Below are 14,231 nucleotides of genomic sequence, written 5' to 3' on the forward strand. Positions count from 1 at the left end.
AAAACTGCATCCCGAAACTAGAAGCAGCATGCCGTAGTGGCATAGATATACGGCATTATATCTAATCCTAATCCTGGGTTCTAATCCTGGTTTTGCCACTGGTATGCTGTGTCACCTTGGGCAAGTCATTTCACTCCTCTGGGCCCCAGTTACCTCGTCTGTAAAAACATATTAACAAAGTAAAATAAATAGAATAAATATGTACAAATAAAATAGAGTAATAAATACGTACAAACATATATACAGGTGCTGTGGGGAGGGGAAGGAGGTAAGGCAGGAGGGATGGGGAGGGGGAGGATGGGGAGAGGAAGGAGGGGGCTCAGTCTGGGAAGGCTCACAGTCTAGAAGAACTCACAGTCTAAAAGGGCTCATTGTTCTAAGCGCTGGGGAGGTTACAAGGTGATCATGTTGTCCCACGGGGGGCTCACAGTCTTAATCCCCATTTTACAGATGAGGGAACTGAGGCGCAGAGAAGCGACTTGCCCAAAGTCACCCAGCTGACAATTGGCGGAGCCAGGATTTGAACCCATGACCTCTGACTCTAAAGCCCATGCTCTTTCCACTGAGCCACACTGCTTCTTTATCCGAGCTTCTAGCCACCTGTGAAGTGGAAAAGTCTCTTCAGGCAAGCATCACCATTATCATTTACAGGAAGCAGGAGAGCAGTCATTTCACTCCTCTGGGCCCCAGTTACCTCATCTGTAGAATGGGGATTGAGACTGTGTCCAACCTGATTTGTTTGCATCTACCCTGGCGCTTAGTACAGTGCTGACACAAAATAAGCACTTAACAAATACCATAATTATGAGAAGCAGCATGACTTAGTGGAAAGAGCCTGGGTTTGGGAGTCAGAGGTCATGGGTTCTAATCCTGGCTACGCCACTTGTCTGCTGTGTGACTATAGGCAAGTCACTTAACTTCTCTAAGCCTCAGTTCCCTCACCTGTAAAAAGGGGATTAAGTCTGTGAGCCCCACCTGGGACAACCTGATTACCTTGTATCTCACCCAGTGATTAGAACAGTGCTTGGCACATAGTAAGCGCTTAACAAACACCATCATTATTGTTATTATTACCCATCTCTCAAATAGTGGGGAGCAACAGTGAAGACTAGCATAAGGATGTGAACCACTCAGAGCCAGGTGTAATAATAATAATAATGATAATCGTGGTATTTGTTAAGCGCTTACTATGCACCAGACATTGTACTAAACGCTGGGGTGGATACAAACAAATCAGGTTGGATACAGCCCCTGTCCCACGTGGGGTTTACAGACTCAATCCCCATTTTACAGATGAGGCAACTGAGGCCCCGAGAATAATGATTAATAATAGTAATTATGATATTTCTTAAGCTCCTATGGAGAAAAAATAATGTTCATAATTCTTATTATGATATTTGTTAAGTGCTTACTTCATGCCAAATACTGTTCTAAGTGCTGGGGTAGAGAAGCAGCATGGCTCAGTGGAAAGAGCCCGGGCTTTGGAGTCAGAGGTCATGGGTTCGAATTCCAGCTCTGCCAATTGTCAGCTGTGTGACTTTGGGTAAGTCACTTAACTTCTCTGAGCCTTAGTGACCTCATCTGTAAAATGGGGATGAAGACTGTGAGCCCCGGGGGGACAACCTGATCACCTTGTAACCTCCCCAGCACTTAGAACAGAGCTTTGCACATAGTAAGTGCTTAATAAATGCCATTATTATCATTATTGTCATTAAGTTAATCAGGTTCGACACAGTTCCTGTCCCACTTGGGGCTCACAGTCTTAATCCCCTTTTTTTTACAGATAAGGGAACTGAGGCCCAGAGAAGTTCAGTGACTTGCCCAAGAACACCCAGCAGACAAGTGGTGGAGCTAGGATTAGAACCCAGATCCCTCAGACTCGTAGGCCTGGGTTCTATTTACTACACCATGCTGCTTCTCTAGTAAGTGGGGAAGACGGGGGTGCCGAGCCCTGCCTCACAATAAATATTGATCTTCTTGGGAACGATAGACTTCTGGAATCAGATTCATAGCTGGGAAGCACTATTTGACTGCTATACTGAGCCTTTTGAAATCGGATCAGATTCTGAGGTGAAAAGTTCAGTGAAATAAAAAATCAAAGACTGGGAAGGGAATAGTACCCAAATCTTGCCTTAGCAGCTTCTTTTAAAAACAGAAGGTTTTTTGTTGTTGTTGTTGTTGGGTGTTTTTTTTTTGTTTGCTCATTTTTTGTTTTCTATGGTTACTATGTACCAAACACCCTTCTAAGTGCTGGGTTAGGTTAGATTAATTAGGTAGGACACAGCCCCTGTCCTGCATGGAGCTCAAAGTCTAAGTAGGAGGGAGAAGAGGTATTCAATCCTCATTTTACAGTGGAGGGAACTGAGACCCAGAGAAGCAAAGCCACTTGTCCAAGGTCACACAGCAAGCAATTGGCGGAGCCAAGATTAGAACCCAGGTCCTCTGACTCCCAGGACCTAGCTCTTTCTACTAGGCCATTCTGCTTCTCAGTCATCTTTTTCCTAGCTCTACACAATCTCAGCTTGCCATCTAGCAGCTGTTTGGGTATCCTGTTCATTCCTTTCACGTGGCCTAGCTGAGCAGAGTATGGCTTTGATGCTAGAAGATACTAAATTAAACTACACTAAATGGGGAAAGCTGATTTAATTTTTTTTCTGATGGCATTTGTCCCAAGTATTTAGACTCACAACTTCCTTTAGCACTTATGCATATATCCTACATTCCCCATTAAATCCTCCTATCTGTAAATCATTTCAGTGGGTGTCTTTTTTTTTTTAATTGTATTTCCTAAGTGCTTCCTATGTGCCTGGCCCTGTTCTAAGCCCTGGGGAAATAATGATAATAATAATAATAGTAATGATAATGGTATTTGTTAAGCACTTACTATGTGCCAGCTGCTATATTAAGTGCTGGGATGGATACAAACAAATTGGGTTGGACAAAGTCCTTGTCCTATGTTGGGTTCACTGTCTCAATGCTCACTTTATATATAAGGGAACTAAGGCACAGAGAAGTGAAGTGACTTGACCAAGGTCACACAGCAGACAAGTAATGGAGTCAGAAATAGAACACTTCTGATTCCCAGGCCTACGCTCTGTCCAGTATGCAATTTAATGGATTATGAACACCTGTAAACCAGCAATCTTTCAGTTGATTCTATTCCAATCAGCTCAGTCAATTAGGTGGGTACCAAGACTGGGTGGCACAATTTATTTTTTTCTTTTTTACTTGTTAAGTATTTACTATGTGCTAGGCACGGTAGTAGGCTCTGGGGTAGATTCAAGCTAATCAGGCTGAACACAGTCCCTGTCCCACATGGGGCTCACAATCTTAATCCCCATTTCACGGATGAGGTAACTGAGGCCTTGAGAGGTGAGGTGACTTGTCCAAGATCACACAGCAGAGTGTAAGCTCATTGTGGGCAGGGAATGTGTCTGTTTATTGTTGTATGGTACTCTCCCAAGAACTTGGTATAGTGCTCTGCACATAGTAAGCGCTCAATAAATATAATTGACTGACAGACAAGTGGCGGAGCCAAGTTTTTGCATTGCAGAACATTAATGAGGTGAATTCCTACAAGATGATATGGCAAACAAGTGGTTTCTAATGCCTACTGACCAATCTGTCTCCTAGTTTACGTGACCACGTCACCTGATCTTCTGAGCAGGGGTGACACGTTGGGAGAGAGGGAGGAGACTTTCCGGGAAGCTGCTTGGTATGGAAGGACTCATAATAATAATGATAACTGCGGTATTTGTTAAGCGGCTTACTATATATCATTCATTCATTCATTCAATAATATTTATTGAACGCTTACTGTGTGCAGAGCACTGGACTGAGCACTTGGGAAGTACAAATTGGCAGGAACGGTAATAATAATAATAATAATAATAATGATGGCATTTATCAAGCACTTACTATGTACAAAGCACTGTTCTAAGCACTGGGGAGATTACAAGGTGATCAAATTGCCCCACGGGGGGCTCACAGTCTTATTCTCCATTTTACAGATGAGGTAACTGAGGCACAGAGAAGTGAAGTGACTTGCCCAAAGTCACACAGCTGACAATTGGCGGAGCCGGGATTTGAACCCATGTCCTCTGACGCCAAAGCCCGGGCTCTTTCCACTGAGCCACACTGCTTCTCTATCTCACCCCCACGTCTCCCAATTCTATTATATTGTACTTTCCCAAGCTCTAGTACAGTGCTCTATAACTATTCATTCATTCATTCATTCAATGGTATTTATTGAGCGCTTACTGTGTGCAGAGCACTGTACTAAGCGCTTGGGAAGTACAAGTTGGCAACTTATAGAGACGGTCCCTACCCAACAGCAGGCTCACAGGCTAGAAGGGGGAGACAGACAACAAAACAAAACGTATTAACAAAATAAAATAAATAGAATAGTAGATATGTACAAGTAAAATAGAGTAATAAATATGTACAAACATATATACAGGTGCTTTGGGCAGGGGAAGGAGGTAAGGCGGGGGGATGGGGAGGGGGAGGAGGGGGAGAGGATGTGCATGTGTTCAATAAGTAACTAGTATGTGTTCAATAAATTCCACTGATTGATTATTTACCATTAGCCAATGGCAGATTTGGGCTCATTATGACCACCCAGACAATGAAGAGAACTCTGCTTTTATGCTATTTGTTAAGCACTTACTATGTGCTATGTTCTAAGCTCTGGGGTCGATACAAGGCAATCAGGTTGGACTCAGTTCCCATCCAACAGGGGGTTTATAATCTTAATTCTAATTTATCCTTGGGTTTAGTATAATTCACACATACTAAAGTATAAAATACTTAAATAATAATGGGTCACTTATGCTTTCCCCAAACCTTAAAATTAAATTGCTAAACAATATCTACTTGTATGTTAGATTATATAGTTAGCCTAAAGCATTTTTTATTTGGTGGGGGAGGGGGCTCAATTTAGTCATATATAATCACGAATAATTGGTCCTACTAAAAATAGCCACCACAGCTCATATGAGAAAACCTCATGAGTCACATTTATCTTGTTTATTCCTATGTGGAATTTATTGGACTTGGACGATTACATTCGCTGAAATCATCGTTGTTTAAAATAGGGCATTTATCGATTCTCCTCCTTCAAGATTACTGAGTGATATGTTTGAAGATATCAATTCTGTTGAAACTCGTCTAAATCCAAACTCATCCTCCTAACATTCCTTGCATGGGAAAAATCCATTAAAAGAAAAAAAAAGGGTCTAAAACCTTTGCTTGCTTGCTTACTTGGACAAATGGGGAGTTGCCTAGTGGATAGATTCTGGGTCTGGTAATTCAGAGGACCTGGGTTCTAATCCCGATTTGGCTGCTTGCCTGCAGTGTGACCTTGGCCAAGTCAGCTTATTTTTCTGGTCCGTGGTTTCTGCATTTGTGAAGTGACGATTCAGTACTTCTCCTCCCTTCCACTTAGACTGAAAGTGAAATACTGTGGAATACTATGAATCCCATGTGGGTCGGACCAAATCCATTCCTATGATCGAGCTTAGTACAGCGCTTGGCACAGAGTAAGCGCTTAACAAATACCACAATTATTAACTGAGGAGCTGAAATGTGTTTTTCTCCCACTCCCTTCTGCATCGCCCTGACTTGCTCCCTTGGTTTTTCCTCCCTAATAGCCCCACAGCACCTGTGTACGTATCTGTCATTTATTTATTTATATTGATGTCCGTCTCCCCCATCTAGACTGTAAGCTTGTTGTGTGCAGGGAACGCGTCTATTTACTGTTCTACTGTCCTCTCCCAAGTGCTTTGTACAGTGCTTTGTACCGAATAAGCGCTCAGTAAATACAAATGAATTGAAGGAAGGAAAGGGGGCAATCGCTATCAGGGAGGTAGGCCTGGTTTTGGTGGGTCAAGGGGTGAAAAACTGGCTTCAGAGGAGGCTGTGAGCTATTAGGAACCCCAAATTCTGCTCCATTCATTACACTGCCCACGAGCTCCTGTATTTCATTTTTGCATATGTCACTATTCCTTCTCTTTTATCTTGTTTTCGGTTTGTACTGTTTAATCTTTCCTTATGCGTACATCGCCAATCCCCTCTGCCCACCTTAGCTTTAGATTGTGAGCTCCTTGTGAAATGGCCAATGTCTAATTACCATCCGTGTATTTTTTTCCCAGCCCCGAGCATACTGCTTTGCAAGCAGAAGGAGCACCACGAATACTGTTTTTAATGGTATTTGTTAAGTACTTACTATGTGTCAGGCACTGTACTGAGAGCTGAGGTAGAAGAAAGATAGTCAGGCTGGACACAATCCCTGTCTTACATGGAAGCTCACAGTCTCAATCCCCATTTTAGAGATGAGGGAACTGAGGCCCAGATAAGTGAAGTGACTTGCCCAAGGTCACATAGACATCAGGGGACCGACCTAAGGGTGAAAGGAGGAATGTGCCTTTTTGCTCTGGGCCTTCCCCCACTCGGTTTTCTTCCCTCCGGCTCCTCAGTACCAAAGGGGAAACAGACACCGGAATGGCCAACGACAACTCTGTATCAACTGTGCCGAGAACGATCCATCTTCCCTGTCAGGAGTGGAAAAATTCCCCCGGGAGAGGAATTCATTCTAATCAGCGTGGAGAATAGCAAGCCACTTTTGCTACCTCCCAAACTTGCGGTGTTCAGAGTTTAGATGTGTAACTAAAAACTGAGTTGGTCTAATTAGGCCGATGGAATTTTCTGGAGGGATTTAATTCCCTTTAGTGAGTCCTTTTTCTTGTTTCTCACTTCTGTATCCTCTGTGGCTCCATTCCAGTCAACCTTTTGAGGCTGCATTCAAAACTACTCATCTCTTGGTGTCTTGGTTTAGTGAGTAGAGCATGGACCTGGGATCATAAGGACCTGGGTTCTAAACCCGATTCCTTCACTTGTCGGCTGTGTGACCTTGGGCCGGTCATTTCATCTCTCCATGCCTCAGCTACCCCATATGAAAAAGGGGGGTTGAGACTGGGCTCCCTCCATGGGACATTAGCTTGTATCTCATCCAACACTTATTACAGAGCCTGGCGCTTAACAAATATCTTTAAAAAAGTCCAGTGGTATTTATTGACTGCCCCTACATGGGCATGATTTTGTACCAAAGTCTTGGGCAATTGTAATCGGTAAAAGACACAATCCCTTGTCCTGAAGGGGCTTACAGTCTTTCTCAGACAGAGTTGTGCAAATTGCTTAAATTAACTGAAAATCATCTTTCGGATGTTTCAGGGGATGCCAAATCCCTAGATGTATTCCCACTTGAAGACGGATGGTTTCCTTTCCCAATTTAGACCAAGGAAAGGGGGTACAGCCTCTTAATCCTGAACTAATTCCAGGAATCATAATGTGCGGATGAGGGGAGGGGAGAAAGGAATATGTCCAGGAGAAGCAGAAGGGCTAGATGGAATCTCTGGGGTAGACACAGCCTGGGAATCTGAGCATGAAGGACTGTTCTTGTTTCCTTAAGACACAGTGTGGCTCAGTGGAAAAGAACACGGGCTTTGGAGTCAGAGGTCATGGGTTCAAATCCCGACACCACCAATTGTCAGCTGTGAGACTTTGGGCAAGTCACTTCTCTCTGCCTCAGTTACCTCATCTGTAAAAGGGGGATGAAGACTGTGAGCCCCCCGTGGGACAATCTGATCACCTTGTAACTCCCCAGGGCTTAGAAAAGTGCTTTGCACATAGTAAGCGCTTAATAAAAATGCCATTATTATTATTATTACTATTCCCTTTAGACTGTAAGCTCCTTGTGCTCAGGGAATGTGCCTACCAACTCTGCTAAAATGTACTCTCCCAAGTGCTCTGTGCACAGTATGTGCTCAATAAATACCTTGATTGACTGATTGACTGTTTATCGGGAAGCAGCATGGCCTAGTGGAAAAATCATGGGGCCTGGGAATCAGAGGACCCGGGTTCTAATCCCAGCTTTGCCACTTGTCTGCTGTGTGACTTTCCTTCCCCTTGCCTCAGTTTCCACATCTGCAAAATGACCACTAAATCCCACTCCCTCCTATCTAGACTGTGAGCCCCGTACAGGACAAGGACTGTGTCCAAACTGATAACCCTGTACTTACCTCAGCACTTAGACACAAAATAAATGCTTAACAAATGCTGGTATTATTATTATCATTGTAATAATACTAATAATGATGGCAATTATTAAGTGCTTACTATGTGCAAAGCGCTGTTCTAAGCGCTGGGGAAGTTACAAGGTGATCAGGTTGTCCCACGGGGGGCTCACAGTCTTCATCCCCATTGTACAGATGAGGGAACTGAGGCCCTGAGAAGTGAAGTGACTTGCCCAAAGTCACACAGCTGACAAGTGGCAGAGGCGGAATTTGAACCCATGACCTCTGACTCCAAAGTCCGTGCTCTTTCCACTGCGCCAGGCTGCTTCTCTATGATTCCTATTACTCCTATTGAATAATCATTGGGAATAATAATAATAATAATGGGAATAACAATTCCCATTATTATTATTTTCATTAATAATAACCAAATAGTGGCTCTGGACACAATAATAAAAAAATGCAAAGAAGAATTTCCATCATTTTAGTTTGGGCTCCCTGAGGGACCCACTGAAGGAAGAAATCCCAGCAGGCTTCTGGGCAGTGGCGCCTGAGCAGGAAAGAGCCGATCAGAAAGGGCCGCTTCCCTTTGTCCCACTCCCAGCTAGGACACTTGCTCTGACTAAGCCCTCCTTTCCTCCTCTCCCACTCCCTTCTGCGTCACCCTTGCACTTGGTTTTTCTCCCTTAATACCCCCCTCCCTCAGCCCCACAAGCTCTTCTGTCCATATCCAGAATTTACAGAATTACATACACCTTGTATCCCCCCCAGTGCTTAGGACAGTGCTTTGCACATAGTAAGCGCTTAATGCCATTATTATTATTATTATTATTGTTATTATTATCATTGTCCGTCCCCCGTCCCCCCCCCCCACTTACTTGGGCAGGGAACTCCATTACTTCATACTCTCCAAAGTGCTTGGTACAGTGCTTGGCACAGAGGAAGCGCTCGATTAATGTGATTGATTGATTGACCAGTTCCACAAAGTTTCTCTGTTCCCTTGGAAGAACAAGGAGGTGGCTCGGAGGGATTTTTTTGGTTTGAACCCAACCCCCCAAGTTTTGCTCAGGGCCAGCGTTTCCAGCATGGCTGATGGACCGTGTTTCTGTTTCTGGTTGGAAATCTTAAGAGTCTACAGTCACTGCTCTACTGCTTCCTGCAAATGATAATGGTGATGCTTGCCTGAAGAGACTTTTCCATTTCACAGGTGGCTAGAAGCTCGGATAAAGAAGCAGTGTGGCTCAGTGGAAAGAGCATGGGCTTTGGAGTCAGAGGTCATGGGTTCAAATCCTGGCTCTGCCAACTGTCAGCTGGGTGACTTTGGGCAAGTCACTTCTCTGGGCCTCAGTTCCCTCATCTGTAAAATGGGAATTAAGACTGTGAGCCCCCCGTGGGACAACATGATCACCTTGTAACCTCCCCAGCGCTTAGAACAGTGAGCCCTTCTAGACTGTGAGTTCTTCTAGACTGTGAGCCTGCTGTTGGGTAGGGACCGTCTCTATATGTTGCCAGCTTGTACTCCCCAAGGGCTTAGTACAGTGCTCTGCACACAGTAAGCACTCAATAAATACGACTGAATGAATGGATGAATGAACAGTGCTTTGCACATAGTAAGCGCTTAATAAAGGACATTATTATTATTATTATAAAGTGGGTCAAAGCCAAAAGGAGCAGTGTGGCCTAGTGGAAAGAGCCCGGGACTGGGAGTCAGAGGACCTGGGTTCTAATCCCTGCTCTGCCACGAGCCTGCTGTGAAACCTTGGGTAAGTCACTTCTCTGTGCTTCAATTTACTCATCCGTAAAATGGGGGTGCAATATTTGTTCTCCCTCCAACTTAGACTGTGAGCCCCAAGTAACAACTGATTATCTTGTATCGACTTCAGTGCTGGGCTCATAGTAAGTGCTTAACATATTTCATTATTTGTACATATTTATGACTCCATTTGTTTTACTTGTACATATTTACTACTCTATTTTATTAATGATTTGCATATAGCTATAGTTCTATTTATTCTGATGGTTTTGACACCTGTCTACATGTTTTGTTTCGTTGTCTGTCTCCCCCTTCTAGACTGTGAATCCGCTGTTGGTTAGGGACCGTCTCTATATGTTGTCGACTTGTACTTCCAAAGCGCTTAGTGCAGTGCTCTGCACACAGTAATTGCTCAATAAATATGATTGAATGAATGAATGAATTATCATTATTATTACAATTCTTATTATTATTCACTTACTCTCCCAGGGGGCATTAAGTCAACATGCATATTCTTCTATGGAGAAGTAACCTAACCTAGAGCTTTAGCATTGTTACCACCAAAAAGCAACTCACGCCCGCCATGGAAAAAAAAATGTTTCCCACAATTCCTGTCTCTAAAGGTCATTTGGAGGGAACCAAGGAATGATTGAGGAAGGGAAGAAAAAATAATTTGGAATCTCCTTCTTAAAAGGTTTCCCGATGAACGCGACACAAAAAAATGACTAGGATCATTCTAAATGACAGCCAATGATATGAGTTTTCAAATTCTCAACCAACCTTCATTTCTCCTCATTGTAAGGGATGCAGGCTCTACCTCGCTTTCAGTGTGGAGAAAGAAATAAATGGGTCAGTTTGACCTTTCTCAAATGTCCTTTCTTTCCAGGTCTTCCAGGTCGTCCACTCTCGCAAGTGACTGCAGGAGAGTGACTGAGAAGAAAGTCCTACTGGGTAACCCTCCCCTCTCTGCACCAGGTCAGACTTACGCCCTTTAGGCATTGCAAACACTCAAGGCTGAATTTGGAGGGTGCCACCCCTCAGGACAGAGTGATGAATCCCTTTTCACTTCTAGCCCTTTAAAGGATAACACTAGAATTTAAATGTGCAGTGGGGAGAGACAAAATTCTGCTTAATCTCTGTTTTATTAAATGGATTGCTCCCCTTTTAAACAGAGGCAAAGAGGAGAATTAGGTGATAATCTTTCATTTTAGTAGAGATGGCGTGAGGAAACTCCCTCTCTGCTTCTCTCATTAGGAAGACCTAAAATGGTAGCTTTCCTGGAATAAAACCACACTGAAAGCCAAAAGGCAGGCTTGCCGCTTGAAGGAATATTGCTAAGACAAGACAATCAAAGCCAAAATTGGCTATCGGGGAACAGATCGACCGCTGGCGGTTTCAACCTGGGCCAGGTCAGAGTAAACACCACAGAAGGCCGTGACCTAAAAATCCTTTTTAAGGACAAAAAAAATCAGGTTGTGTCTCTCCTCTAGGTTTCTGCGGGGCCATTGCAAGACAGAGATGAAATTCACTACAGCGCTTGGCTCTTAGAAATCTGCAGGATCCACAGGACAGTTGATACTGAAAAGAGGGGAGCGGGAGGCATTCTCTACACATTGCGACTCACAAGCAGAAGGAAATGAGCAACTCTCATCGAGCCTGAGACCGTCTGATACCCTGATCTCTGGGATGATTGAGACCGCTCTTCCCCAGCCTTTAGCTCCCAAGGCGGAGAGGAAAAGAATCAGAGTGAGGTAATGAGAGAACCTGCCACCTGCCACGAAGGAGAGGAAAGGAATGTGCAGTGCTAACAAATGGAGAATGAATGCAGGGCAGGAGGAAAAGTATCTAAGGCCTGGTCACGGTCTGGAAACTGTTGGATGGCGTTGAGTTGTGATGGGTAAGGAAGGGGAGAGAGGTGGGAGGAGGAAGGGGGAGGTTGAAGACAGCAGAAGGAGGCAGAAAGAGGTGAGGGATGATAATAATAATAATAATAGTAATAATAATAATAATGACATTTATTAGGTGCTTACTATGGGCAGAGCACTGTTCTAAGCACTGGGGAGGTCACAAGGTGATCACGTTGTCCCACGGGGGGCTCACAGTCTTCATCCCCATTTTCCAGATGAGGGAACTGAGGCCCAGAAAAGTGAAGTTACTTGCCCAAAGTCACACAGCTGACAATTGGCAGAGCCGGGATTTGAACCCATGACCTCTGACTCCAAAGCCCATGCTCTTCCCACTGAGCCACGCTGCTTCTCAGTGTGGAGGATGTGGAGGGGGATGTGGAGGAGGATGTGGGGGATGTGGAGGGGGGCAGAGGGAGAAAGGGGGAGTTGGCTTTGTACAGTGCTGTGCAAACAGTAAGCGCTCAAAAAATACGATTAATAATAATAAGGGAAGGCAGGGGGATGGGGCCAGAGGGAATAGAAGTCAGGGAGAGGCAGAGGGAGTAGGGGGAGGCATAGTTCATTGACCTCAAAAGCCATCCTCTCAAAACACCGCCTCATTGCCACAAGCGGCCTTGCCCTCTGGTAGATGCTGGGGTGGATTTGGAGTGCTGACGGGACACTGAGGGGTGAGTGAAAGGCACCCATGCTGCCTTTAAGGGCTCCTGTTGTCGCTTTTCACTGACGGACAAGCCCCTGCCAGGGGCCACTGGCAGAGTTACAGTCCAAGGGGAGGCAGGAAGAACAGCAGGCCTGGAACCGAAGCACTTTCTTTTTTTAGGGGAATGGGAGGGATGTCTCTCCCATCATCCCTGAGCACCGATTTTACCCAAGAGATACCTGGGTGGTCCACACTGAGGCCCTGCTTGACTTGTACGTGGCCCACACGAAAACTCATTATCATTTCCATCATGGGGGCGGTAGGGCAGGTGGCCCCAGGACACTGGGAGAGGATGCAGCTTCTCCCCCTTCTAGACTGTGAGCCCGATACTGGGTAGGGACCGTCTCTCTATGTTGCAGATTTGTACTTCCCAAGCTCTTGGTACAGTGCTCTGCACACAGTAAGCACTCAATAAATATGAATGACTCTATCCCCGTCCCCCAACCCCAAAACGCACGGAGCCCCAACTGCCTCCTGTCCACCAGTCCGGCCAACTAGAGAAGCAGCGTGGCCTAGAGGATAGAGCCCGGGACTGGGAGTCAGAGGTCAAAGATTCTAATCCAGGCTCTGCCCTTTCTCTGCTGGGTGACCTTGGGCAAGTCATTTCACTTCTCTGGGCCTCAGATACCTCATCTGTAAAACGGGGATTGAGACTACGAGCCCCGCACGGGACAGGGACTGTGTTTGACCTGATTTACTTGTAACCGCCCCAGCGCTTAGTGGAGTGCATGGCACATAGTAAGTGCTTAACAAATACCACAATTATTATTATTATTACCAGTCAGTGAGTCAGTGGTACATATTGAGTGCTTACTGTGTGCAGAGCACTGTACTTAGTGTTTGGGAGAGGACAATATAACAATAAAGAGACACATTCCCTGCCCACAGTGAGCTTGTTCGGCTCCCTGCCTCCCTCTCTCTTTCATCTCCAGTGTCCGTCCCTCGTCCTTCCACTCAAAACACCCACTGGGGCCTTTCACTCCTCAGCCTCGGCCGGAGTGGACCACAGGGAGGGCCTCAGGTCACCTGCGCCGATGTCCATCCGACCCCCATTCTCCCTCTCTCGGTTCTAAGACCTGATGGCCAGGAAGCCACCCATCCTAATGCCCAGCCGGGAGCCGATGAGGATGGGGCGGGGAGTCTGTCCACAGGCCCAAACGGCTTCTTAAATCAGAGTTTCGAGGCCCTCCCTGCTCCCTCATCACAGCCCACCCGAGCGAGCGGGGGACAGTCCGCTGAACGGGTAGTCCCAGCCAAGGCGGAGGAGGCCACGGGCCGAGATTTACCTCTTTGAGGCAGCCCATGAAGTTGTTACTGACTGGGGAGCCCGGCAGGTCGGCTGTGCTGGGGCTGCCGCCGACATAGAAAAAGTCGTCGGAGCCCAGCATGGTGTAGTCTTCTTGGGTGTATCCTGTCGTGGTGAGTATGCCGTCCACCGATATGGTCACCTAGATAACAAAGCACAGGGAAAGGACACGCTATACTCAGACCTAGATTCTGCCGTCCCTTGGGTCTGCCTGTTTTTGGTGTCTGTTTTTGGCTTTTGGTTTCTTTTTTGGTTTGGTTTGGTTCGCTTTGGAGGCCTAAGACGGAACCCATTTTCGTATCTGTTGGAGGTTTAGTCTCGGGATCTAGGTAACTCCCCCTAAGAGCTCTGAGCTAGTTATCGTGAGCTGATCTATCCGACCAGTGTCAGCAGAGTCCCTACTGCAACTGAAAAGGTATTCAGCGGACACAAAAATGGTGTTAGTAAAATGCTTCCTGGGTTAGTCTGGCTGGTGGACGCATTAGTCGGTTTG

General features: G+C 45.6%; 1 protein-coding gene across 21 annotated transcripts in view; it reads right to left on the reverse strand.

Annotated features, from left to right (window-relative positions):
• The window catches only part of NRXN1 (neurexin 1), a 683,270-nt gene that overhangs the window by 403,607 nt on the left and 265,432 nt on the right, over positions 1-14,231 (reverse strand). For all 21 annotated transcript variants that reach the window (XM_038751823.1, XM_038751829.1, XM_038751832.1 and 18 more), the window contains one exon: positions 13,719-13,880. In XM_038751823.1, coding sequence (XP_038607751.1) covers positions 13,719-13,880 — 162 coding nt within the window. The remainder of the gene's footprint in view (positions 1-13,718; positions 13,881-14,231) is intronic.

The sequence above is a fragment of the Tachyglossus aculeatus genome, chromosome 9 (assembly GCF_015852505.1).
Source record: "Tachyglossus aculeatus isolate mTacAcu1 chromosome 9, mTacAcu1.pri, whole genome shotgun sequence".
In the NCBI taxonomy this organism is placed as follows: domain Eukaryota; kingdom Metazoa; phylum Chordata; class Mammalia; order Monotremata; family Tachyglossidae; genus Tachyglossus; species Tachyglossus aculeatus.